This window comes from Camelina sativa, chromosome 12 (genome assembly GCF_030686135.1).
Source record: "Camelina sativa cultivar CO46 ecotype springtype chromosome 12, ASM3068613v1".
In the NCBI taxonomy this organism is placed as follows: domain Eukaryota; kingdom Viridiplantae; phylum Streptophyta; class Magnoliopsida; order Brassicales; family Brassicaceae; genus Camelina; species Camelina sativa.
This window is the reverse complement of record NC_141891.1, coordinates 41,445,711-41,471,743: the sequence shown is the minus strand read 5'-3', so window position 1 is coordinate 41,471,743 and position 26,033 is coordinate 41,445,711. Positions and strand designations below refer to the sequence as shown.

General features: G+C 34.0%; 5 protein-coding genes, 1 long non-coding RNA gene and 1 pseudogene across 10 annotated transcripts; all 7 read left to right on the top strand.

Moving 5' to 3' along the window:
* The first annotated feature begins 1,129 nt into the window (after positions 1-1,129).
* Positions 1,130-2,180, top strand: LOC147933452 (pentatricopeptide repeat-containing protein At5g18475-like). Its single transcript, XM_087477464.1, has 2 exons — positions 1,130-1,865; positions 2,107-2,180. The coding sequence occupies exons 1-2, from the start codon at positions 1,130-1,132 to the stop codon at positions 2,178-2,180; spliced, it is 810 nt and encodes a 269-aa protein (XP_087333590.1).
* Positions 2,181-2,908: 728 nt separating this feature from the next.
* Positions 2,909-3,843, top strand: LOC147933451 (uncharacterized). The gene is made up of 2 exons (XM_087477905.1): positions 2,909-3,116; positions 3,211-3,843. The coding sequence occupies exons 1-2, from the start codon at positions 2,924-2,926 to the stop codon at positions 3,681-3,683; spliced, it is 666 nt and encodes a 221-aa protein (XP_087334031.1). The 5' UTR covers positions 2,909-2,923; the 3' UTR covers positions 3,684-3,843.
* Positions 3,844-7,777: 3,934 nt separating this feature from the next.
* Positions 7,778-8,844, top strand: LOC147933450 (putative germin-like protein subfamily 1 member 9). The gene is made up of 2 exons (XM_087477556.1): positions 7,778-8,038; positions 8,158-8,844. The coding sequence occupies exons 1-2, from the start codon at positions 7,924-7,926 to the stop codon at positions 8,697-8,699; spliced, it is 657 nt and encodes a 218-aa protein (XP_087333682.1). The 5' UTR covers positions 7,778-7,923; the 3' UTR covers positions 8,700-8,844.
* Positions 8,845-12,314: 3,470 nt separating this feature from the next.
* On the top strand, positions 12,315-13,291 carry LOC104732944 (germin-like protein subfamily 1 member 11). Its single transcript, XM_010452546.2, has 2 exons — positions 12,315-12,503; positions 12,599-13,291. Exons 1-2 carry the CDS (start codon positions 12,374-12,376, stop codon positions 13,138-13,140), a joined length of 672 nt encoding a protein of 223 aa, XP_010450848.2. The 5' UTR covers positions 12,315-12,373; the 3' UTR covers positions 13,141-13,291.
* A 1,374-nt stretch (positions 13,292-14,665) lies between these two features.
* LOC104732942 (uncharacterized) lies at positions 14,666-17,871 on the top strand. 5 transcript variants are annotated; one of them, XR_015574092.1, is made up of 7 exons: positions 14,666-15,809; positions 16,714-16,816; positions 16,913-16,966; positions 17,087-17,181; positions 17,267-17,293; positions 17,387-17,422; positions 17,500-17,871. It is a non-coding gene; the product is annotated as an uncharacterized LOC104732942 (long non-coding RNA). The 5 variants fall into 5 exon arrangements; XR_015574089.1 differs by having other exon boundaries at positions 14,762-15,040; positions 16,750-16,816; XR_015574091.1 differs by having other exon boundaries at positions 14,859-15,732; positions 16,750-16,816.
* Positions 17,872-24,526: 6,655 nt separating this feature from the next.
* LOC147933449 (germin-like protein subfamily 1 member 11 pseudogene) lies at positions 24,527-24,924 on the top strand (annotated as a pseudogene).
* Positions 24,925-25,198: 274 nt separating this feature from the next.
* Positions 25,199-25,657, top strand: LOC147933448 (uncharacterized). Its single transcript, XM_087477463.1, has one exon. It carries the CDS (start codon positions 25,199-25,201, stop codon positions 25,655-25,657), a length of 459 nt encoding a protein of 152 aa, XP_087333589.1.
* The last annotated feature ends 376 nt before the right edge of the window (positions 25,658-26,033 follow it).

Here is a 26,033-nt window from a genome sequence, read left to right as displayed (position 1 = left end):
TTTGCCGGAGAAGACGAAGAAGAAAGAGAGATTAGGGAGAAGATTAGAGAGATTAGGGTTTGTGAGAGTGAGTTTGAGCTTCGCTCAAACCATCGATCGGTTGTATATATAAATATTTTGTGCTCTCTTAACTCTCTCGCAGATATTGCGACGGAATAACTAGGATCCCTCGCAAACCGGTCGCAACTACCGACAAATTGACCAATTAAAATACACCAACTTTGCGAGGGATCTGCAAGGCCCAATCAGAAGTCCATCGCGAATCCCTCGCACCCTTAAACTTTTAATCAAATTCATTTTCCATACCAACATTAAAATATACTCAACCAAAAGCTAAAGAAACAAAAATAATCCATTTAAACTCAATCAGCTAGTTCTCTTGGGGGGGTGTATTCAAAACAAGATTTTGTGGGATTTGTGATTTTTTAAAAATCCACTGTTATTCAACTAGTGATTTTAAAATCACATCTCAAATCCATTGTTATTGTATATGAAATTTGTTAAAAATCATTCAAAATCACTTACAATCCACTGTTATTTAATCAACAATTTGCAAAAATCATAACAAATCCACTGTTATTCAAAACTAAATTCTTTATTTCTTTAGAAAAACATAATAGTGATTGTGAGAGACTTTGGATACATTTTTGTAAGGAAAATCCTATTTAAAAAATCTCACCTTCAGGGTGTGTTTTTGAAGGATTGGTTAAAAAACAAAGAAGAACAAATGACGAGATCGAGGATGATATCACAAAAGTATTGTTTCCTGTAACAGGAGACTCCAGCCTGCTTCGTCTGTGCTATTAACAAGAGAAATAAACTTGTTAGAGATCAAGGATGATACCGCTGAGCCAAAGGTATGACCGAACTAGACACGTTAGTCCTACCAGTACCGGCGTATAGTAGCCGTTGTAGTTTCGTCGGTGAATTTTACAATCCCATTGCAATTGTTTTCCGGTTCCTCTCCTGAGTGAGAAAGAATCTGTCTTTTCTGATTTTTATAATCTTTTCAATCTTACTTAAAACTTTTCTAGGGTTCTTCTGTCTCTTTGCTAAAATGTCTTTGTGAAACGAAATCAAAGTTTCTGGATTTTTAGGGATTAGGTTATGTTACGATTATTTCTCCTTAATGGGTCCTCCACTGCTTCCGAGACATGTAACTGCAGTTATAAAATGTCAGAGGGATCCAATGAAAGCATTGGAAATGTTCAATTTGATGAAGAAAGAGGATGGTTTCAAGCATACTTTATCTACTTACCGCAGCGTGATTGAAAAGCTTGGCCTTCATGGGAGATTCGAAGCTATGGAAGAGGTTTTTGTGGATATGCGTCTTAATGTTTCTAACCATATACTTGAAGGTGTTTATGTTGGCACAATGAAGAACTATGGTAGGAAAGGTAAAGTTCAGGAAGCTGTGAATGTGTTTGAAAGGATGGATTTTTATGATTGTCAGCTTACGGTTTTCTCTTATAATGCTATTATGAGTATATTGGTTAATAGTGGTTACTTTGATCAAGCTCACAAGGTGTATATGAGGATGCATGATAGAGGGATTAAGCATGATGTGTACTCCTTTACGATTAGGATGAAGTCTTTTTGTAAGACGAGTCGGCCTCACGCTGCTTTGAGGCTTCTTAACAATATGTCTTCTCTAGGCTGTGAGATGAATGTGGTTGCTTATTGCACGGTGGTTGGTGGGTTTTATGAGGAGGGTTTTAAGTATGAGGCGTATGAGTTGTTTGGGAAGATGCTTGGATCGGGTGTTGCGCTTTGCGTTAGTACGTTTAACAAGCTTCTACATGTTCTTTGTAAGAAGGGAGATGTTAAGGAGAGTGAAAAACTACTTGATAAAGTTATCAAAAGAGGTGTTTTACCGAATCTGTTTACTTATAATTTTTTCATTCAAGGGCTTTGTCAGAAAGCTGTTTTACATTATTGTTGGGCTTCGGTGTTGAGTTACTTGCCCAACAAGTTACGGTGGTGTCGGTTTTGGTGTTTACTTATTTTCCACTTAGGCTTTATGTTAGTTTTCTATTTCTTTATGGGAGAAAAATATTCTCTTTGCTTTTAGGTTTCGTTTGTGTTAATGTACATCTTGATAAATAGAGATCGTGGACTCAATTCCTGGAAGCGAACCCCAGAGCCGTGCCAAGAGTTACATGGACCCGAAGCGGTACTAAAAAAAGGCCTTAATTCAAAAAAAAAGTATCAAAACGGACAAAAGCCATGAGATTTATAAACCAGATTTAGAGACCAAACATGAAATATCTAGTCTCTTATATTATTTTAACTAAAGAAGAAGAAAAAAAAAGGTAAGACATGACAAAAAGATAAGATGAAAGGTTTAAATGATCTGATTCTCTTTTTTCTTCTATAATATACATAATGTTATTGCTTTTGTCCATCGTTGCAAAAATCCGTTATTTTTATCCACAGATACAACGCCAGATCAGAAAACCAACAACAAGACTTGGTAATGAATACATACGATATGCGCTAGTTAAAGATCGTGACCAATTCTGACGGCTATATCATATGTATCCAGAGCCATTCCTAAAGCTATGCAACATTTTTAGAGTGAAGATGGGTTTAAGAGACACAAGAAATGTTTCAGGTTAAGAAATGCTTGCAACATTTTTTATTATCGTTGGTCAAAATGCAAGGTATATCAATGCTGAAGCTATATTCGAAAGGTCAAGATTTTTCACACAATTATGAAGATGTTAAACGCACTTGCTCCAAGCTACATGGCAAAACCCGGGCTTGCAGGACCCACAAAAATAAAAGACAGTACACGATTTTATCCTTATTTTAAGGTATGTGATTTCTTGTTGTTTTTTTTTAGTTAACTCTCAAAATTTTAATATTTTGTTTTTGTTTATTTAAGGATTGTGTGGCTATTGATGGAATACATATCCCTGCAATGATATCTGGAAAAGAAACAGCTCCTTATCGTAACCGAAAAGGACAATTATCGCAAAATGTTTTAGCTGCATGTAATTTTGATTTAGAATTTATATATGCTGTTAGTGGATGGGAAGGTTCAGCTCATGACTCAAAAGTTTTACATGATGTTTTAACCAGAAGCACTGACAAGTTAACAGTTCCTCCTGAAGGTATGTCATTTACATTATGATTTAAAAAACAAGAATTTGTTATTTATTTGATTTTTTTATCTCACTTCTATTTATGTGCTTTATAAAATTTCAGGAAAATTTTATTTAGTTGATTGTGGATTCGCCAATCGTCGTAATTTTTTAGCTCCATTTCGAAGTACTCAGTATCATCTCCAAGACTTTAGAGGGCAAGGAAAAGATCCTGTAAATCAAAATGAGTTGTTCAATCATCCTCATTCTAGTTTGCGAAATGTAGTAGAGAGGATTTTCGACATCTTCAAATCAAGATTTCTTATCTTCAAATATTCACCACCCTTTCCGTATAAAATACAAGCAGAGTTAGTTTTTGCATGTGTTGTTTTACATAACTATCTTCGTAAAGAATGTCGCTCGGATGTGTTTCTTCTCAAAGAAAATGATGTTGAAGAAAGTGGTCTTGATGGTGAAAATAATGCGGATGAAGAGCTTCATGGTACTCAAGAACAACAAAGAGTTCATGCTAATAACTGGAAAGTAACAATAGCTACACATATGTGGGCAGATGCTGCTATGAATATGGGGCCATGATGCAATGCTTTAATTTATCTTTAAACTATGTTATGAATTTTCAATTTAAATATTTGTGTTATGCTGTTCGTACTTTTCAATTTAAATCTTTGTGTTATGCTGTTCAGATCAAATTAAATATTTAATTTGGAGCACTGAAGCTCACGTTTCTGGATTTAAATTGAAAGTGTTCGAAAGTGGGTTTGTCAACGAGAGTGTTCGAAAGCAACGAGAGGATGACTCTGTTATTATTGTTTATTATTATGACTTTGTTAGACAAATATGACTATTACGTATGGAGGATGAATCTGTTTAAAAAATTGATGAACAATGTGTTTTGTGTGAGAATCTCTTTAAATCAATCAAAATCCTATTTTTAAGTCTCACCAAATCTCATCAAATCCTAAACTAATTTGTTTTTAAAAAATAGGAAATAATAATGAATCCACCAAAATACCTTAAAAACTCACTGTAAATCTTTTAAAATCCAAAATATCATAAATCCCACAAAATCTCACAAAATCATAATTTGAATACATCTCCCTTGATGTTGGTAAGTAATGCTCTTCTTTAAGATCAAATTGCGAGGGAACCGTGAGGATTTAGCGAGAGATTAGCTAGGGTACATCGTACATCCCTTGCAAATTGCAAGGGATCTACGAGGCTCTGTATATATTCTTTTGCATCAAATTAATTTTCTTACTGACCTCACAAATTTATTTAAACATCTTAGCAATTTTCAGCATATGCCAATATATTCCTAAACCATTAACCATTATAAACCCTAAACCCTAAACCTAAACTCAAACCCTAAACCATTAACCCTTATAAATCCTAAACCCTAAACCTTAAACCCCGAATGACCTCACAAATTTATTTAAACATCTTAGCAATTTTTAGCATATGCAAATATATTCCTTAATCTCCAAAATTTTGTGTCTCTTGATGTTGGTAAGTAATGCTCTTCTTTAATTTGCCTATAAAAGATCAAATTGCGAGGGAACCGTGAGGATTTACCGAGGGATTAGCTAGGGTTCATCGCACATCCCTTGCAAATTGCGAGGGATCTGCGAGGCTATGTTAGAAATCTGTCGCATATCCCTCGCAAACATATATATTCTTTTGCATCAAATTTATTTTCTTAGTGATACATTCTCTATTATTTCCTATGTTTTGGAAAGTTCATTGTTCGTATACTTGGTGATCAGTAGACTATGGACTCTAGATTGCAATTGCTGATCAAAAAAATTTAACACTTGGTCTCATGTTCATAATGAAAGTAAATCACATATTGATTTTTATATATATATATATATATATATATCTTTCGTGTCTTCACGTCAAAGTTTCTTTACACATGTCAACATCTTAAATGTTTTTTGTCTCTTGATGTTTACTGGGAACTTCACTTTAAAATTAAACCTAAGCTCAAACCCTAAACCCTAAATCCTAAACCCTAAACCCTAAACCCCGAATGACCTCACAAATTTCTCACTTCTTCCTCGCAAATTTGCTACGGATAAATTACTCACTAATGAGTTGCAAATCTGCGATAGATTTGTGAGGGAGTGTTTCCTCCTCTCAAATTAATCGCAAATTTGCGAGGGATTTGCTAGGGTACTCGTCTTCGTAGCAAATGACCCGCAAATCCATAGCAAATTTTTGAGGGATATTGTCTGTTGCAAAAGCGTGTTTTCTTGTAGTGAAATCATATACGGCTCTTACTTAGGTAAATAATAAAGGCATGATGTACAGTTAATTCCAATTACCAAACCATCCAAAATTAAGCATAATTTAACGTACGTTTAGACAAACTTAACTAGAACATAAGAAAAACCGAAGTAAGATAAACAAGTTACAATGTATCAAAAGTTAAAAACACCAAAGTGCTTCTTCATCTTCTTCTATTAGTTGTCGTCGTAAGAGAAGGTAGTCTTCTTACCGCAGAATCTAATCACGTCGGATTTTTCCTCCTGTTGCTTCAGATTAGGTTCTCGTAGAAGGTTGTCTTCATACCTAGAATATATAAAAAACTCTTGGGTTAGTCTTCTGTTATGGTATTAAAACTCTAGTAGTAAGTATAACAACCAGTAAAATTAATTTACTTGGGTGGAGATGATGGATTCATCTTAGCCACGTCAAGAAAAATACTGCGACCCTGAAAATATTCACCGTTCTTAGTTTGCATCACCTACACAAGTATAAAAGATTTAATCAGCAATCCTACTTTCAAATTGTCTATTTTTCCATACATTACTTTTCAAATGACTACTAAGCTATAAAAACTAGTAGTCATTTGTTTTTGTCTTGTATACTCTTTTGACTAATCCGTATGAAATATACTTTCAACATTTTTCTTGTATCTTTTTTGACTGATAAATTGAAATGAAAATGATGGTTAATTTGACCAAACTAAAAAAAAAAGTTTCACAAAAGCAAAAATTTTAAAATTATTTGCAGTGATTGTAGCACTCAAGCAAATGGGCCATTAGCTCAGTTGGTTAGAGCCTGCATGGGCCATTTTTTTAAAACAAATTCTTTTGATGAATTGGTTAAAACTGGGTCACTATTTTTTTTTGTAACTTATCCACTAGACGACCTCTTTCTATTGAACAAGTCTTTTAACAATGTAATTTTGATACACTCTTTGAAGAAGACGAGTCCTTCTACAATGTAAATTGAATAATCCTATTGGAGTATCATCATTCATGATCGCATATATGTTTATGATACGTTTCCGTATATTGTGGTTGCAGCTTAGTTAATCTCGTTGACTTTTGATAAATAGCTGCCGTACAAAAACATAGCATATTTTACCAAGTATTTCCCAACGACCAAAACTTTATAATAGTATTAGCAACATATAAATTGTATGACAAGTCCTTCTGGCCGAATAGTATGTATCAATGTTGTTGTGTCATAATCTAACTTCAACTTTAATTGGAAATGTTACAAAAACAGAATAATACTAATCAAATGACGTCCATTTATATGGAAACGAATTAGATCCATGGATCTTACATCAGCTTAGCAGGTGAAGCATTGTTATAAAGTCAAGTGTTTCATTATGACCGGCTCTGCTTGGATTCGGCTCTTTTTAACTAGGGCATATCAGTTTAGTTTTTTTTTTTTTAATTATTGATATAGTCTGTTACAATGGTTGATATAGTCGTCTCTTATCATGTAAAGAAATAATCAGACAAACTATGTTTACTTTATTAAAAGAAAAAAATAAACAATGCTTTTTTTTACATTGAAACAATACCTTAACAAATTCGCATTTGATATTTTTGTTCAAGTCAATGGACATCAAGTGTAAAAAATAACAAGTTGAGGGCAAAGAATCATTCAACAATTTCAACAGTTAATATATACTTTATTTTTTTGAACAAAACAAACACATGCTGTTGGAGTGTTGCTATTCATCTCCCCCCGGCCCATGCCCGATGTGTGTATATTTACAAAGGAAACTGTTGGCTTTTGTCGTGGGAATACAGAATCCTATAGAAGATCAATTATATTCATGATCAGATCAATCGTTATCTTCATTAGATCAATTATCCTCTGTCAATATCATATACGTATCTCTAGTTATGTTAATAAGTATATTGTATTTATTGTTGTAGACTCTGTATAAATACTTCTCTCAATACTCAATAAGAATTATCCATTCATATATTTCCCTTCTACGTGTGCTTCCTCCTCTTTTTTAATGTCTCCTGATTTTGCCTTCAATTTTAGAATTAATTCACATATTAATTTCAATCTTTTGATATTTTTGAAATTAATCACAAATTAATGTTAAATATTGATCAATGCCTTTTGACAATTTGACTGATTTATAGGCCAAAATAGACCTCCAATAAGTGATGGGTGATAGGTGATAGGCGATAGGCGATAGGATATATGAGGTGTCCAAGATCAGACACTAAGATTTTTTTATTTGACAAACTTTGGTAACTTCCATTGCAAATTGAGGAAAAATATCGTCTGACATATTTATTACTTGTTGACCAACAACACTTGCCATTCTAAACTTCAAGTGCATATGATTCATATATTCTTTTATAATGCCATAATGTGTGGAGGCCGGAGCACAATTGAATTAAGATAATTTTTTAACCATTTCAAACATCAAGTTCATCAATTATACGGACAGTTCAACCTAAACTTATCTATAAATTGAGATCTATGTCTCATAACTTTATCATCATCTCTCCATCAAAATCTAAACAAAAACCTTTCAACTAAATATATAACCATGAAGAGTCTCTCATTTCTTACTATCTTGGCTATAACACTTTCCTTAACCATTGCTTCGGACCCAAGCCCTCTTCAGGACTTCTGCGTCGCCATCAACACCCCAGCAGATGGTGGTATGTACATGTTTACTCCATATTAATCAATTTAACTATATTTTCTTTCATAAATGTAATCGATAGTTTGGACAATGCATTACGTTCTTACACTCTTTTTATTTGGTTATAATGTTCAGTGTTTGTGAACGGAAAGTTCTGTAAGGACCCAAAGCTCGTCACTGAAGAGGACTTCTTTCGGGGAGGGCTCAACAAAGAAGGAACACCTAATGCAAAAACTGGGTCTGCTGTGACACCCGTCAACGTTAACCAGATTCCAGGGTTAAACACCCTTGGAATCTCTATTGTCCGTATTGATTACGCAGTTAACGGACAGAACCCACCTCACACCCACCCACGCGCCTCGGAGATTTTGTATGTCGCACACGGAACCCTTCTAGTAGGGTTTGTCACGTCAAACCCCGAAAACCGCCTCATATCTAAAGTACTCAACGAGGGTGATGTGTTTGTGTTTCCAGAGGGACTCGTTCATTTCCAAGCGAACGTTGGGAAATATCCCGCGCTTGCATTCGCTGGTTTAAGCAGCCAAAACCCTGGTGTCATCACTATTGCCGACACCGTGTTTGGGTCTAACCCAGCAATAGACCCGAATGTTCTTGCGAGGGCGTTCCAGTTGGACGCTAGGACTGTCATGGATCTACAGACTAAGTTCAAAAAATAATAACATTGTGCTTTTGAATTGCTTTCATTTTTATGTACCTTCATCTGAATAAGGATCTTGTATTATCCGCTAATCATAATGGCATTAGTCATTTGTTTTACCTTGATCTAATTATAAATGAATCAATATTTTTATGTGTTGAAAAGATAAATTCTTTAACACAGAAAAAAAGAGAGATAAATTTGTATTTAAAATTTTATTTTGGAAGTTCACGAAAAGGATCTTTTCTGATGGAGTTTTTTACCTAAACAGAATTACAGAAAAATGTATTAAAGTCTATCAGGTAATATATTTTGTGATGAATTTAATTACGACGACTAAATTATGTTATTAACCGAGTCATAGACTTTTGGTAATTACAACAAAAGTATATGAAAGTCCTTTGTTAATTACAACAAAAGTATATGAAAGTCGACTCTTTGTTAATTGAACAACTCTCATTTACCCCTTCTTAATTAACCAATCAGAATACAACAATATGTTACGTCATAACATATTTAAAAAATAAATCAAAATTAAAATAAAAGGACAAACCAAATTAACGAAACAAATTATGTAGATATTTTATTAATGTAATTAGGTCGGTTTGGGTTTATAAAAGAGAATTAGGGTTTAAATTTTAAATTTTTAAAATTATATATCGGTTTGAGTTTATAAAAGAATGATTAGGATTTAGATTTTATAATTAAGCAGAATTATATGTCGGTTTGAGTTTACAAGTTAGTGGTTAGGATTTAGATTTTACAATAAAAAAAAATATATATGTCGGTTTGGGTTTACAAGTTAGTGGTTAGGATTTAGATTTTATAATTAAACGAAATTATATGTTGGTTTGGGTTTACAAATGAGTGGTTAGAATTTAAATTTTACAATTAAACGAAATTATATGTCGGTTTGAGTTTATAAAAGAGTGTTTAGGGTTTAGATTTTACAATTAAACAAAATTATATATTCTTTTAAGTTTATAAATAATAGTTAGGGTTTAAATTGGTTGATCTACAGAATTTATTTATTTAATTAAGATTTGTTTCCTTAATTTAAGGGGGTGGATAAGGGAACCCAAGAATTTCCCTTGTTAATTACAACAAATTATATATGGACCCGTACGGATAGTAGCAATAGATTGATTGGTGCAGAGTACTGAAACATGTCGTAAGTGGGTTAGAATATTATCTAATATTAACCTTCCAGATGCAAATGTTGATTGGGTCTATAAGTTTCATAACGGGAGAATTTTTCAAAGCTTAACTTAATATTTTGAAAATGGTTTTTTTTTTTAATTCAACAGTACTACAAAAATTTATAGGGCAGAACTCTAACATTTGTGGTGACCTGTCATTTACATGTAATATCATTTAGTCTTTTGTTGAAATTTTCCGATTTTTTAAAAGCAACTAGAGAAACCAAATTATTTCTGTTGATCCAAATCCAATCAAAAACAAAAAGTAGTGTTGTCATATTATGTGGTCGTTAAGTCATGTTTCGTTTAACCTCATCATATGTTATATCCTTTAGCATTATGTGTATTGTCATGCATGATCTCAAATCAGTTTTTATTTGTTTTCCTATTCGTGCTAATTAAGTGGCTTAAGTTTCTAATTAAGTGGCTTAAGTTTAAAAGACTCTTTTTCTCGTTTAAAGAGTCAAAGAAGAAGAAAGTCAAAGAGTAAAAAAAAAGGAAATAACTCGGTTTTATACCATATCACCTAAGCAATTATATAGTACTAGGTGATACCCGTGCTACAGCACGGGATTATATATTTTGTTAGTTATTTTTTCTGTAATTTGTACTTTTGTAATATAGTTTTTTATTTTGATTTATTTTCTTTGTTTATATAGTGTTTATTTATATATTTGGGGTTATACAGTAAATTGGAAATCCTAATAGAGTAAGTAGTTTGTAAAATGTAGTTTTTCACGGAAACAAACACACCACAATAGTAGATAGTACGTAGTTTTGTAAGAGAATAGACACTCCGCAATATTGGATAGTAGTTTTGTAAGAGGATAGACACACTCTGCTTCCATGGTTTAATTTATAGCTTGAAAAAATTACATATTTTAACGGATTTAACTCAAAAAAATTTTATATTTTAAATTTTTAAGAATTAAAATATTAAAATTACTTAAATATTTTATAGACTTTAAATATATTATAATATTTTAAACTTTCGACGGAGTTCAAATATTTATAATAATTTAAACATTCTATAAAAATTTAAATATTTATAATATCTTAAACTTCTTAAAAAAGTATATATATTATAATATGTTTACTTTTTAAAAGTTTAAATATTCTCAAATATAGAACCAAATTAAACTGTTAAATTTGGATACCTGATAAATCAAGTTTCCTGCTCATTTGTAATCAAAACATTTTAGTCACATATTTATAGTGATTATGAACCATATTCCAAAATATTTAGTCGATGTGGGATATACAGTACACCTTTTCTGTAAATTAGTTTACAACTTTACATATATATAATTTCTACGTTTTTAATTCTTTCTATCTATACTACTCACAATTAATTACTATAATTTTGTTAAGGAAATATTATAATATCGGAAATCAAGCAATTTAGTCAGATTTGGTAACTTGAATATTCGTTTTTAAAGATTTAACTGAATCACTAAATATTCCTTTTAAAAGATTATCTGTTAAGATCAATCTCGGTAATTAAGGAAATATCCAAATTTTTGGTAATTAAAATTTACGGTTTCCATTTAAATACCTTAAAGGAAAATGAAATCAGAGTGTTTGCCTATAACGAATAACTCTGTTTGGGATCTTAAATAACTAATCTTGAATGAAATAATATACTGGATCCGTAAAATATTATTCTGGAGTACAAACAGATTCGCGGGTTTTTTTCCTTCTGTAGTCGGATATGTAAGGATCCGCGTCCTGACCCGGCAATTTTTTAAGTGATCGACCAAGGGTATTTTCGTCATTTAAAGAAATTGAAACTATAGGTTAATTAGATTAAATTTTGTGATTCTCTAATTATTTTTAATGAAAAACCTACCAAAACCAACTCATGGTCCATTTTTACTCTAGAGAGTACTTCTGCTTTAATAATATAGATGTGGGAAGGGTAACATATTCTTCAAAATAGCTCGGTCTTCTTATATCTGTACTACTACTCTTAGAATCCATAGTACATACTATTATATTGGTTGATTCTGTCGTGTCTTATCAACATTTTAACAAACCCCAGCACGTTCACATTGACCTTTGTTCGAGTCAGTGAAAATAAATTGACAAATTGAGGAAAGAAGAATCACTCAACGAATTCAGTCTTTAACCTATAATTTGTTGAATTATATATTATCGCTAACACTTGCCATTTCAAACTTCAAATGCATCATGAATTCGTTGGAGAATAAATATTTTTTTTTTGAAGTTTGAATTTTCTAGTGTTGTGGAATTTAAATATTACCACCATAACACATACATGTGGTCGAGGAAAGAAAATGTAAATAATTTAACCAATTCAAATGTCAAATTCATTAGTTAATTTCTTGGATTTGCAAGTGTATGGACTATATGGACTAGTTCAACACGTAAACTCATCTATAAATTGAGGTTTATATGTATCATAAGTTTATTACCTCTTCACTACAAACTTATTCAAGAAACAAAAAAACCCTACCGCCCTTCAAAAAACTATATGGCGATGAAGAGTCTCTCATTTCTTGCAGTTCTATCTCTGTTGGCTATAACACTTCCATTATCCATTGCTTCTGATCCAAGCCCTCTTCAAGACTTCTGCGTTGGTGTCAACACCCCAGCAGACGGTGGTATGTACATGATCACTTCCTAATTATTTTTACTTTCACTTGTACATTATTTTCCCATTTCTTACACTCTTTTTTACTTTGGCTACTCTGTTCAGTTTTTGTTAACGGAAAGTTCTGCAAAGACCCAAAGCTCGCGACCGCGGATGATTTCTTTTTCTCAGGGCTTCACAATGCAGGACCCGTCAATAATGCAGTCAGATCAAATGTGACAGCCGTCAATGTTAACAACCTTCCAGGGTTAAACACCCTTGGAATCTCAATTGTCCGTATTGATTATGGAGTTGGTGGACAGAACCCACCTCACACCCACCCACGTGCCACCGAGATCTTGGTTGTTGGGGAAGGGACACTTCTCGTTGGGTTTGTAACATCAAACCCAGACAATCGCCTCATCTCTAAAACACTCAACGCAGGTGATGTATTTGTGTTTCCAGAGGGACTCATCCATTTCCAAGCAAACATTGGTCATTCACCAGCGGTTGCATTCGCCGCTCTAAGCAGCCAGAACCCAGGTGTCATCACTATTGCCAACACCGTGTTTGGGTCTAACTTAGCCATAAACCCAAGTATTCTTGCAAGGGCGTTCCAGTTGGACCCTAGGATTGTCGTGGATCTACAGGGAAAGTTCAAGAAATAATAACATTTTAGGTTTGAATTGCTTTCATTTTTATTTACTTCTGCCTCAATAAGGATCTTATATTTCCTTTTATCGTATCATGACAATGATGTCTTTCTTTGCTTTTGTCTGGTTCAGATTCTAAATAAAAAATGCTTTTTCTTTCACAAAACAAGTATTTAAGTCTTTCTAATAATAAACAAAATTTCAAGAAAAATACGTTCACAAAATGACACTTAAAAGACTTTAGATATCGGGAAAAATGCCATAAAAATCCCCAAGTTTCAAATTTGGGATAAAATATTCCTAACTTTTGAGATGTCGTTTTTAATCTCCAACTTTAGGTTGACTTAACCGAAAAATATGGAACTTTCTTTGATCTCCCTGTTTTAAGCACGTAGTTAAATTTATGTTAGAAGCTAATAGACGGGTTAACAAACCGTTAACGGCTTCCGTTTAGCCAAAAAGACAACATCTTATTAATGACAAAACAACATCGTTCTAACTAAAGAATCCCCAAATTGAATCCAATTCTCGAACCGAAAACATAATCCCTAACCCTAAAATTCTTTTTTCCAAATTCTCTCAAATTCTTTCGAATTCTCTTCATGGCGAAGACCCGTAGAGGAAAAAAGCGTGTTCCGCCGTGGCGGTCGTTGTGATTGACGATGAATACTCGATTCAAACAAGATCTGAAGCCGAGATGGTTGAGATTCTGTCTGATACTCCCATGTTCACTGTACATAGATTTACGTTAGCACTTATTTTCCTTCAATATGGTGACTTACGTCAAGATAATAGAGGAGCAAATGGTCACTCAAGCATCTACACGAGAACCCTAATTTCGATTTTCTAATGTGTATAATTATTCACTGTAAAAGCTGTCAAGAAACTTTTTATTTATTTATTTTAATATGTGAAATTTCACTTAGTATGAAACGTTATGTTACAAACATATCGCTTTTACCAGGTTTAAGGTACCCTGGCAAGTAACTTACGTAACTTAACTTTCTCTCATTCTGAAATTATAAGTGTTAAACTCAGGGCCTAAACACCCTGTCGTTATAAGTGTTACTCTGATGTGGCCTAAAGCTTAAAAAATTTAGTGGCCTATGGCCTAAAGTTTAAAAAGTTTAGTGGCCTAATTATTATTTAGGGTAATTTGTTTTCAATTAATATTGCATATAAATAACTGTAAAAACGTAAAAGAAGAAGGCTAGGTGGAGTCGAACTGTAAAATTGCATGATATAACATGAAAGGGGAATCACTAGACTATATTGTTATCACATGTGTGGCCTTTAAAACTATTTTATAATCGGTGGCCTAAAGCACATGCTTTAGCTACCTTATGGACGGGCCAGACCTGGTTAAACTAATTTGGAGAAATCAAAACTTTGATGATCAGAGGAGTCATGCCTAGCTATCGTATTACGCGTGAACACACATATTCAACGACAGATTCACAATCGATGGGTTGAAACTATGTGAATGTGACAAAGTTAAATCAATACTATAAAAGTACTAGGGAGTTTCTCTCCAGTTGACACCTCAGCTTCTGTATTGAACCAGAGACTGACACATCAGTAAAAATAGGTAACCAATGAAAACATTTTAATTAATACAGCTCATCTAAATTTAGTCATACGTGTACTAACGAAAATAGAAGTGAACGTGTGAGTGTTTTTTTCTATTCTTCGAGTTCTTCTTCTCCGTCGTCGTTTTTGTTTTCTCTTCTTCGACGTGGTCTTTTGTTTTTCTTCGATCTACCAGAATCTACATGTCAGCTGATTTATTCTCTTCTTTGATGCTTGATTTCTTCTTCTTCTTTCTAATTAGATTTCTACTTTTCACGAAGCAATCTCAGATTTGTGCATCGTAGGAAGAGATGCTTCAATGTATATTTCTCCTCTCCGATTCTGGGTAAGTGAATCTTCAAATCTTTCTTTCCGGATTCAGTTCGACTTTGATTCATCTGGTTTGTGTTAACAGAGAGGTAATGATAGAGAAACAGTTTATGTGTCATTCTGGTATTGATTCTCAACTTCTTCTTCCCCGAATCGAAGACGACGGGTTTCTTTCTTCTGGTACTTGGAATTTGCAATTTGTTTGTTGTCTTTGTTGGAATCATCAAAATTTTGTAGTTTGTTATATTGGGGAATACTTCTTGTGCCTGATATTTGTTTGTTTGTTAGTTTCATCAAGATTTTGTAATGTGTTATATTGAGGATTTCATTGAATTAAATCTTGTTTCTTCACCTCCGGTTCTTATTGATCATTGTAAGAAATCAGGCATTAAATAAGGTTCGGATTATTGAATTGAGTTGTGCTTTTTCATATGAGCTGTTAGTGAGTCCTGCTTTTAGTGTTGGTGAGTATTGCTTTGTTCGACAGTTCCATGAATCTCTCAACGTTTGGATTAGACTATGAAGCGTTTGTTGTCATGCGTTTTGTTCCTTAGGGATTTAACATAAGTTTTCATGTTTCAATTACCATAATTATATATGCTTATATGTCTTTTTATTTTTGGGATTAAGGAAGATTTAAAGGCTGTCAATTTATTTGGTTTTAGGGAGGGTTTTGTTTGCTCTGTAATGCCTGCAAAAATAGGGAGGGTTTGTTGTCTACCCACTGGTTCTTTTAACTTGGTTTATATCGTAAGCTAACGGGAGACTTCTCTATATAACAAGAGGCGGGCATTTATGTCATTTTTTTTTTTTTTTTTTTTTTGTTAAAGGGTATTCAATTTATAAAATATAATGCCCAATGGGCTATTTCCGGAGTAGGCCCATTTTACAATTATCCCAAGGGTCCAACTCATTTACAGTTAACCAAAACTAAACCGATGGAACAAAACCGGCCGGGTTCACAAACCGAACTTAACCGGGGACCGTGAAACCCTAATTTGCAAAACGAAAAACTCGTTTGCAGCCGCCGCCCATACTTGCGGATACTCAGCCGGAACAGGACCTCCGGTGAGCCTGGACGACGGTAGCCGAACAGAGATGGTGATCCAAGATCCGTTTGCCATCCTGCCACCGTAGAGCCGTTTTGGGGAGGAGGAAGAGATCCGATCTGCCCTTCGTCGAGGAGGTTTTCACGCTCAGTCGTGAGAGAAAAGAGGCAGCAGGGAGTAGATGAGCGGACCTTCGACGGTGGCTTAGCTCCGCCGGATCGGAGACTACCTCCCCTATCATAACCGATCCCGTGAAGCCTCCAAAATCTCCAATCCTCCGATCTATCTACCTTCTTCTCTCGTTCGTCGCCGTGAATCTCCCTCTTCCGCTCCGCGTAGCAACTCCTCCGGTAGAGCTCTTACCAGCGGCGTCTCGCGGATTCTTCTCCTCTCCACCGCTCCCTTGATTCCGTCCATCAGCCTCGCCGGTAACATGCAAAGAGTCACGAATGAAGAACCATGGGCCGAGGGGTCCTCGCAGTCACCGGAATTGACGGAGGACCCAGATCGGAGCACGAGCTTGTGGTCAGAAGAAGAAGGATCTGGGGGAGAGAAAAAATCGCCGCGCGTGACTCTCACTCGCTCGACTTTTTCTCTCGACTAAGATTCTAGTTTAATCCTTTGTGTATGACTTGGTGAGCCGTGCATTTATGTCATTGTTTCTCTGTTTTTCCAGATTTGTTGAAGGAATGGCTCCAGTGTTTTCGAGATCTGCCTGGTTTTGCACTTGGAATCTAATACAAGTAATTTTACAAGATGAACATTTATACACAAGATAATCTGTTAACTTTTAAATGAAATTGCATCCAACTTATTGTTATTTTTTTTGCGGTTTGCAGAATGATCTGGTTCATGGTTGGGGAATGGATATGAAACTTGGGTACTGTACTCAGGTAAAGTCCCCATTTCTTGTTTTCTTCGTCATTAAGACCTCACAACAGCGCTACCTTTCATTATTAGCATTGTGACCTGATTGCATTCTCTAGATGAATTGGTTTTAAATGTTGTTATAGGTGACCGTAGCAACAAAGTAGGCATTGTCGATAGCAAATATATCTTTCATCAAGGCATTCAAACACTAGGTGGAAGTGATGATCCTGATAAGAAGGTCAGCTACTCTACTTCAATTCCCCCTCCATCTTCCCCTTGTAAAATACCAAATATTGAATTATCTCTCTTCCTAATTATTACAGAACTCAGCTTGCAGTGATGTGACTCGGGTAAGCACTATTTTAACATCCAATTACTCATTTCCTGACTGTAAAATAAACAGACGTCTCACAACTTTGATCACCTTTTTTTTATATAAACAGAAACGAGGTTCTCCGGCTTTTGATTCAAGAACAGAAGTGAGTTTATTTCCCGATGATGAAAATGGTTTTGTCCGTAGAGCAGGAGTGTAATTTGTGTGTGTTTTCTTGAACAGATACGGAGGCAATCAAACATGGGAGCTTCGAACTTTTCAAGAACGGTGGAACCAAGCTGTTGTAGAAGACAAGAATTGGGTCGACCGGTCTTCATCAACTCGGAATCGAATTGGCAATAACCGGAGATTAAAACGAAGTAGTGTGATTCCAAGTTTAGTGCAGAGGAAAGCTAAAGAGACTACAACATTAAAAAAACATTTACAGTTTTTACTCAGATTATATATAGAAAAGTTTTTGTTTTTTTTGGGGTTCTCATTGTTATATATAACTATATAAGTCAATAGTTTGATCATTTTACTCTCTTTTGATTAGTGTAGTTTTTGTGGTCTTCTTTTTTAGATGTGGTTTGATTAATTCCAATTATTTTAGCATGTTTTCTTGTAAAAAAGGGTTCATATTAAAGTGGGATTTAAAAAAACAAATTTAGGGACAGAGTACAAATCTTTGTTTTTCTTCTTTTATTGTATTGTACAAAAATTATAATTTTAGAAAACAAAAACAAAAAAATAGAAGTTTAACAATTTGAATTTCAATTTAGTTTAAAAAAACCCCAAAAAAATAAGTTTTTAGAAAGAAGGAAAAATTACAACCCGCGGCGTAGCGCGAATATCAACCTAGTATTACGTAATAGCACTAAAGGCCTTCCTAATAAAACAAGAAAAAAATACACGCAAGAGGCATTATCTCTTTAATTTAAATTATGTTCATCGATTTTGATTTCCATACATATGTAAGTTGATATAGTCGTGTGCCTACTCAGCTGCATGAGGAAATGAAATAGGAATTATTAGCACGTATAAATTCATGACAAGTTGAGAAAATATAATCATCGAACAAAAAATAGTACACTTGCCATTTCAAACGTCAACCGAGTCATATCAATTGGCAATAAGTGAAAAGTCCCTAACCTTTTATATATTACTCAAATCCCTTCACATCTATTCAATATGGAATCTTTTATCCACACGCCCACTTGAGATAATGACATTTCTAGGCATTAATCTCAACATAATCCATCACGCCTCCTCGAAATAATACTATATTTTTTTAGCTCTCTCGATGGAATTGGGCCTTCCTTTGGATTATCAATTAATGGGATGATTGGGATTCTATCCGGGCCGGACTAATTTATGGGCCAACGTGTATAGACTCTGATACCATGTTAGATTTGGGCTTATTTTGGGTTTCCAACTTCCAATATGGAACTTAACACGCCTCCTCGAGATGATAACTCCATCTCGAACCGATTCCACTTGGACCGATAATAAACCCCTTCTTGGGCCTCTTACTTGGGTTAACAAGAGGCATGTTCGTATCCAATTTTCTAGGTCGCTTTTTCTAGGTCCACCAGAAATTGAACCTTGGGCTCTGATACTATGTTAGGTTTGGCAGTGTGATGAGAGGCAACGCTATCAAGAAGCCAAGGAGTGAGGTTAGGATGGGAACCACTGGTGGTGTGATGAGCCTGAGGACGCCATTGTGAAGCAGGAAGAGGCAGATGAGGTGCCGAGGAAGGAGCAGACCCGCAGTAAAAGTTGAATTGATGAGCAGGGTAAGAGAACTGTGGTGAGGGCTGGTGATATTGCGGACAACGTTTAGCACCATGGCCTTGAACACCACTGATTTGACACCGTCCAAGGTAAGGTCGCGAGAGGCGAAAGCCACCACAAGAGGAGTGAGAACCACCAAGATATGTCTAACGAGAGAGGTGTGTCGTATTTGCTGTTGCAGGAACAGAAATGTTGTTGGTTTCACCTGCAGCCTTCAAAGCGTTTTCTCGCACAATGCGTTTTTCCTGGAGCTCATCAATAGAAATTGGTGTGTCACGTTCTTGCACCATTTCAACAATAGCTCTGTAGTCTTCATTGAGGCTGCTGGTAATGTAGTCAAGAAGGTCTTCATGTGGTAAAGGTTCATCAACCAATGCGATCTGATCTGTTTTGTCAATAATACCACGCACGTAGTCATTCACAGACTTGTTACCTTTGTTACTGTCCTTGAGTTGATCTCTGATTTGACAGATGCGACCACGTGAGTACTTCCCATAAGTGTTGGAGAGAATCTCCCAGTTGTTGCGGGTGGTTGTGGTGCGAGCAACAATGGACTGGACATGAAGAGAGAGAGATCCAAGCAAGGAGCTGAAGAGGAGCTTGTCTTGACGCTTCCAGGCAGCAAAGTTAGGATTAACCTGAGTTGCAGCAGCATCAGTGGTGACCGTTTCTGATTGTATGTTGTCTTCATCAGCAATAAAGCAGTAAAGTTCATGTGCTTCGAGTAAAGAGCGGATCTAGAGATGCCAAGTGAGGAAGTTGTTGGGCGTGAGTTTAGTGATGTTGCTCATGTTGAGAGAGATCAGCGTTTTGTGAGGTTCAACGACGTTAAAAACAGTGGCTGATTTAGAGGAGGTAGAGGAGGCTTCAGATGCCATGATGAGAAAGAGAAGAGAGATGAGAGAAAGAAAAGAAAAAAAACAAGAGATTGCGTTAAGGAAGAAGAAGAAGGAGGCGTTGAAAATAAAAATTATGTTTGGATCAGTTGCTCTGATACCATGTAGAATGTGATAACTGATGATTCTTATTCACAGCAGAGAGCACATACTTATACAAGAGTTTGTTAGGATCGTATTCCAAAGATACTTGGAGATTACGACATCTATACATGACAAGAACAATATAGAGATAAGTTCTATCAATGCTAAAATATAGAGATCAAATCTATCTACACTAATAATTTTCATTTTAAATTAAAACTTTTCTTATAGTTTCCCGTATCTAGTGCGATTGAAATATTACCACCATGGTCCATGAACATGGTGCATTGAGGAAACACGATTTCTTGAATAATTCAGACTTGTAATTGATATACATTTATATTTTTAGATTTACAGGTGTATATGTTCACAATTTTTGGAATGGATTAGTTCAAAATTTCTACTCATCTATAAAATGAGCTCAATGCATGGTTCATATGTTTTCGTACCTCTCCAACAAACCCATATTTAAAAGGGATATTTGCATTCTCACATACTTTCTCATAGTTTAATCACACACACACACCCATTTTGTGCTATCACTATACTTTCAACATGTAAAATGACCATATACACCCCTAACTCATCTCTAACATTTATTTTTTATATTTTCTCTTTCCTTCTCATTTCTCTTTCTCTCTCTCTCTTCTCTTTATCCTTTGTTTTTGGTTCTTTTTCTTCAACATTTGTTTTTCATTTTATTTAAATAATATATTTCAACTGTAACGTGTAGATAAACATTGTTTGCATATTGTTTCCAAATAAAATAAAATAATTTATGAGTCCAATATAAATCAAATACAATTGAATTAGTGCTTACAGTCAAATCAACATTTTCTAAGTCCAAACTAAATTAAATAAATAATTATAAATTAATAAATTTATTTAACTGAAATTTCAATATGAAATAGATTGTTTGTCTACATACTTTAAGCTTAATTTAGATGCATAATGGATTAACAAAATATTGTATCCATAAATAGTTATCTATTTGAATATGTTTTTAGAAATATGGATGACCATTTTTGGTTTTAGTATTTGAAAGATATCTCAAATGATGAGAAAGGGGAAAATACAGTTGTGTCAATTGTTCATGGTTGCTCATCCACCAAAATAATATTCTCATTGATGACATGTGTTACTAGTATCCACAAATTCTATTAGTATCCACATAACGAAAAATATATGGATATGATGTTGTTGTTGAATTGTAAACCTTAAATCTAAGACCTAAACCCTAACCCTTAAATGCTAAACCTAAAATATTGACACTAAATCCACATAAGCCCTAAAAACTAAATCCTAAAATTGTAAAACTCTAAACATTTTAAACCTAAATATAAATTGATGTTGTCGTTGTAGCCTGAACCCTAACTATAAGTCTTAAACCCTAACCCCTAAATCCAAAATAATGACGCTAAATCCATATAAGCCCTAAAACCTAAATCCTAAAATTATTACTAGTACTATCCACAAATTCTGTTGGTACCCACATGACCACAGTATCCACATCATCCACATAATCCTTAATACCTGAAACTTAAATCCTAAACCCTAAACCCTAAACCCTAAACCATAAGTCATTCATTTTACTTCACATGCGTAAGATATCCACAAAAGTGAATCCACACAATCACATCCAACCAAGCAAATCATCACATATTCAAATTATGAATTTAATATTCTAATTAACTATCCAAAAATAAATACCCACAAATGTTTTTGAAGCAAGACTTGTGTTAGCTAACTCTATTAGTTGAGAGAAGCTCTGCAACGTACAATGTCTTTTTCACAAGGTTTGTATTTCTGTTGAGTTCATGTAAAAGAAATCCTTAAAGTCTTACCTTTACTTTGAATAACAACATCATTAACTTTGAATAATTATATTAGTTATTTGAAATTTAATTATCCATGACTAATTTACCAAACTATAAACTTTTTGATTAATAAGGTTACATATGTTTAAAGAAGATAGACCCATAAGCCTGAGAGTAAACAAGGGATCCACTAAGAGAGTTGATGGTCAAAGCGTTACATCAATCAAACTATAGTAAAATGAAAATGAATAGTGTATCTATTATGTTATGGAATGTAATATCCGTAAATACTTCCCATGCTGTTAAATTTTTCAGTTTTACCGCCGGTCTATATTTTTTTTATAAATAAATAATATAATCTATAAATGTAATTAAAATCTTTTATAATTTTAAAATATACTATAGCTTGAATAAATTAATTATGGATTGTATAATTTCATGTAATTTTTTGCTTTATTATATAGGGAGAATATCCTTTTAATTTACTTGAGTCAACAAATATAGTGTTATGTGATTAGTTACTTTTGTTTACAATGTAGGAGTAATAGTATTTTATATTAAATATTTTATAATTATATGTTTATACTATTATTTTATTTTGTAATTTAGGTTGTTTAATCCATATATCATTTTAACAAAATTGTATTTATAGTTGTGCAATTTATTTGAAGTGGTGGAGTATTTTTTGTTTGTATAGTTGTATAATTGTATTTCTATCAATTGTTTTTTTATTAGTATTGATCAGAAATATATAAAATAAAATATTATATCATTGCTGTATGGTCGGGCTAATATTTTGGACTCCTGTCTTTTTGTACGAAAGGCCCAATTTTTTTTTTTTTTTTTTGTCTCCACCGAGTGAAGCAGAAAGTCTCCATCAAAAATTATGTCTGAATTTTTTTACCCTTATCATCTTCCTCTATCTGGTTTTGGTGGATCTGAGAAATCAGTCAACAATTATGTCTGAATTTTTGTTTTCCTTATCATCTTCCTCTATCTGGTTATCGTAAATCTGAGAAATCAGAACTTCGTTGATAATATGAATCTGATATTCGAAGCTTTCATCTCCATAATGTTTAGGGTTTAGGGTTTAGGGTTTAGGGTTTCATATCGGTTTCATCACCAGAATTCAAGAACTGAGCTGATTATCAAATAGTTCCAGGTTAATTAATTTCTTCTCTCTGTCATTTATGTAAAAAATTGTTTGTGAATTTTATGTTGGGTCTCTCCTTCTCAATAAGATTGGTTGTTAATCAGATTGTAGATCTGAAAATTTGGAAACTTGCGATGCAATTTTTACGGCCATCGATGATTCAGCTATTATAATGTGTTCCAGGTAAATTAATTTGTTATTTCATATTATAAATAAATTTCTTTGTTTCCGATCAAGGTTTTGTTTTTCCCATGTAATATACTCATATCATATTGATTGTTTATAAGATTGTAATTCATCAAATAAGGAAACAGTTTGGGATCGGATTGCGTCGGACACTAAATTTACCTATTGCGGCGCACAGTAAAGTTATCAGCTATGGACGTTATTTGAGGATTGATCTAATATGATGTGAAGCAAATATTCAATCTTTATGTTCTGTATACATGAATAATACACCCTTGAGAAAGATAAGTACAATTACGGTTTATAGATATCTCAAACGACATTGAGTTGTATTCATAATGTAATGAATAATGGTTTACTTTGTGTTAATTTGTTCTTTCTGTTGGTTTTTGTTTCTTCAGATTGAAGTTCATACATGTAACAAAGTACTCTACCAGCACTTGGCGTCTAACATTTATTACAGATTGAGGTTAGTATCTATATATGCATTCAACGAACTTAGTTTTAGAGATTTGAGTGTGTTCACTGCATTGACTTTTAACACAAATATTTGGATATCAAGAGGTTTCAACACAAATCTCGGATAAGATCGGCAAAGAAGGCAAGTGTATTGATATGTAAGCTACGAAATTGGTGGAGAAAATATAAATATTTGGGGGGAAAAAGTTTGGGTTAGCAAGATGTATAAATGAAATGGGCTTGGACCTTGATCTGTTAGTAATGTTTAATTGTCGAACCCAATCCGTTTCTTAAACCCTTTTTAAAAATTAACTCAATGGCAGTATTGTAAATAAGTGGAAAGGTCAGGATTTATTTCATAATTGTACTTGGAAAATGTATATATAAATTTATTTTTATTATATCAAAACTCATTATATTTTATCCGAACTCATTACACATTTTAACAAACCCCAGCACGTTCACATTGACCTTTGTTCGAGTCAGTGAAAATAAATTGACAAACTGATGAGGAAAGAAGAATCATTCAACGAATTCAATCTTTAACCTATAATTTGTTGATTTATATATATATATATATATATATATATATATATATATATACATATATTAAAAGTTTGAATTTTCTAGTATTGTGGAATTTAAATATATTACTACCACAAAACATACTGTCGTGGAGGAAAGAAAATGTAAATAATTTAACCAATTCAAATGTCAAATTCATTAGTTAATTTCTTGGATTTGCAAGTGTATGGACTATGAACTATTTCAGCACGTCACCTCATCTATAAATTGAGGTTATATGTCTCATAGCTTATTACCTCTTCACTACAAACTTATTCAAGAAACAAAAAAAACCCTACCGCCCTTCAAAAAAATATATGGCGATGAAGACTATCTCATTTCTTGCAGTTCTATCTCTCTTGGCTATAACACTTCCATTAGCCATTGCTTCTGATCCAAGCGCTCTTCAAGACTTTTGTGTTGGTGTCAACACCCCAGCAGACGGTGGTATGTACATGATCACTTCCTAATTATTTTTACTTTCACTTGTACATTATTTTCTCATTTCTTACACTCTTTTTTACATTGGCTATTCTGTTCAGTTTTTGTTTATATCTTGCTTGTCCAAGAAGGAACTCTTTTCGTTTGGTTTTTCTCATCATTTCACGATACTAACCATTTTAACAATGCCCTCAACAAAGGTGATATATTTGTGTTTCCTGAGGGACTTATCCATTTCCATGTGAACGAAACTGTTGGAGTAAGCTTGAAGTAGCTTAAAACCCAAGCTAAGTTATTTGGGAGATATTCAAATATACATGTTAGAGTTATAGGAGTTATCTAAATAAGTTATATTTTCTAATTGGTTTTGGAAAAGTGGCTTTGAGATTTTATATATATAGAGCTACCAAGGTGTGGTAAGCCTTATGATATTTGAGAGAGCTTAAGTTTTTGAGTTATTTTTCTTAAGCAATAAAGAGAAGAGAGTTATTTTTATCTTTGTGTTCTTAGTCTTTATTTGGTATATATCAGGGCTTTGTTCAGCCACGATGAGCGAATCAAAGCTTGAAGTTGTTGACTTTCAATCCAAAGAAGGAGGACCTTCTTCGATAAAGTGTCCGATGCTGAGTTCTTCTAATTATACCGTCTGGGCCATGCGTATGAGAATTACTCTCAAGGTGAATAAAGTTTGGGAGACCATAGAAGACAGAGTGAAAAATGTCGACAAGAACGACATGGCCATAGCCCTGCTGTTTCAATCAATACCAGAAGACTTAACCCTCCAAATCGGAGACCTTGACACAGCAAAAGCAGTGTGGGATGCAATAAAAGCGAGACATGTTGGAGCAGAGAGAGTAAAAGAGGCTCGGTTGCAAACCCTGATGGCAGAATTTGATCGACTTAAGATGAAAGAAACTGATACAATCAATTCCTTTGTAGGAAGTCTATCAGCAAATTTATTAAAATCAGCATCTCTTGGAGAGACAATTGAAGAATCAAAGCTTTAAGAAATTCTTGAAAAGTATACCAAGAAAGAAATACATACATATTGTTGCAGCCCTTGAACAAGTTCTCGACCTGAAGACGACTACTTTCGAGGATATTGTTGGCAGGCTGAAAACATATGAAGAAAGAATAGGGGAAGAAGATGAAGAACAATAGGAAGAACATAACAAACTGATGTATGCTAATACCGATACACAATCTACCTTCCACGCAAGTTATGGAGGAAACAGAGGAAGAGGCCGAGGTGGTCGCTATGCGTGGAGAGGAAGAGGTTGCGGTCGATCTGGATATTACCAAGGACGAGGTCAAGACAGAGATAACTCTATGATAACGTGTTATCGGTGTGACAAGCTCGGTCACTATGCATCGAACTGTCCA

Coding starts and splice junctions, on each gene's coding strand:
- LOC147933452 (XM_087477464.1), top strand. CDS start 1,130: ATGGGTCCTCCACTGCTTCCGAGACATGTAACTGCAGTTATAAAATGT. Junction 1,866..2,106: donor TGATAAAGTTATCAAAAGAG/GTGTTTTACCGA, acceptor CTTGATAAATAG/AGATCGTGGACTCAATTCCT.
- LOC147933451 (XM_087477905.1), top strand. CDS start 2,924: ATGATATCTGGAAAAGAAACAGCTCCTTATCGTAACCGAAAAGGACAA. Junction 3,117..3,210: donor GTTAACAGTTCCTCCTGAAG/GTATGTCATTTA, acceptor ATAAAATTTCAG/GAAAATTTTATTTAGTTGAT.
- LOC147933450 (XM_087477556.1), top strand. CDS start 7,924: ATGAAGAGTCTCTCATTTCTTACTATCTTGGCTATAACACTTTCCTTA. Junction 8,039..8,157: donor CAACACCCCAGCAGATGGTG/GTATGTACATGT, acceptor TATAATGTTCAG/TGTTTGTGAACGGAAAGTTC.
- LOC104732944 (XM_010452546.2), top strand. CDS start 12,374: ATGGCGATGAAGAGTCTCTCATTTCTTGCAGTTCTATCTCTGTTGGCT. Junction 12,504..12,598: donor CAACACCCCAGCAGACGGTG/GTATGTACATGA, acceptor TACTCTGTTCAG/TTTTTGTTAACGGAAAGTTC.
- LOC147933448 (XM_087477463.1), top strand. CDS start 25,199: ATGAGCGAATCAAAGCTTGAAGTTGTTGACTTTCAATCCAAAGAAGGA.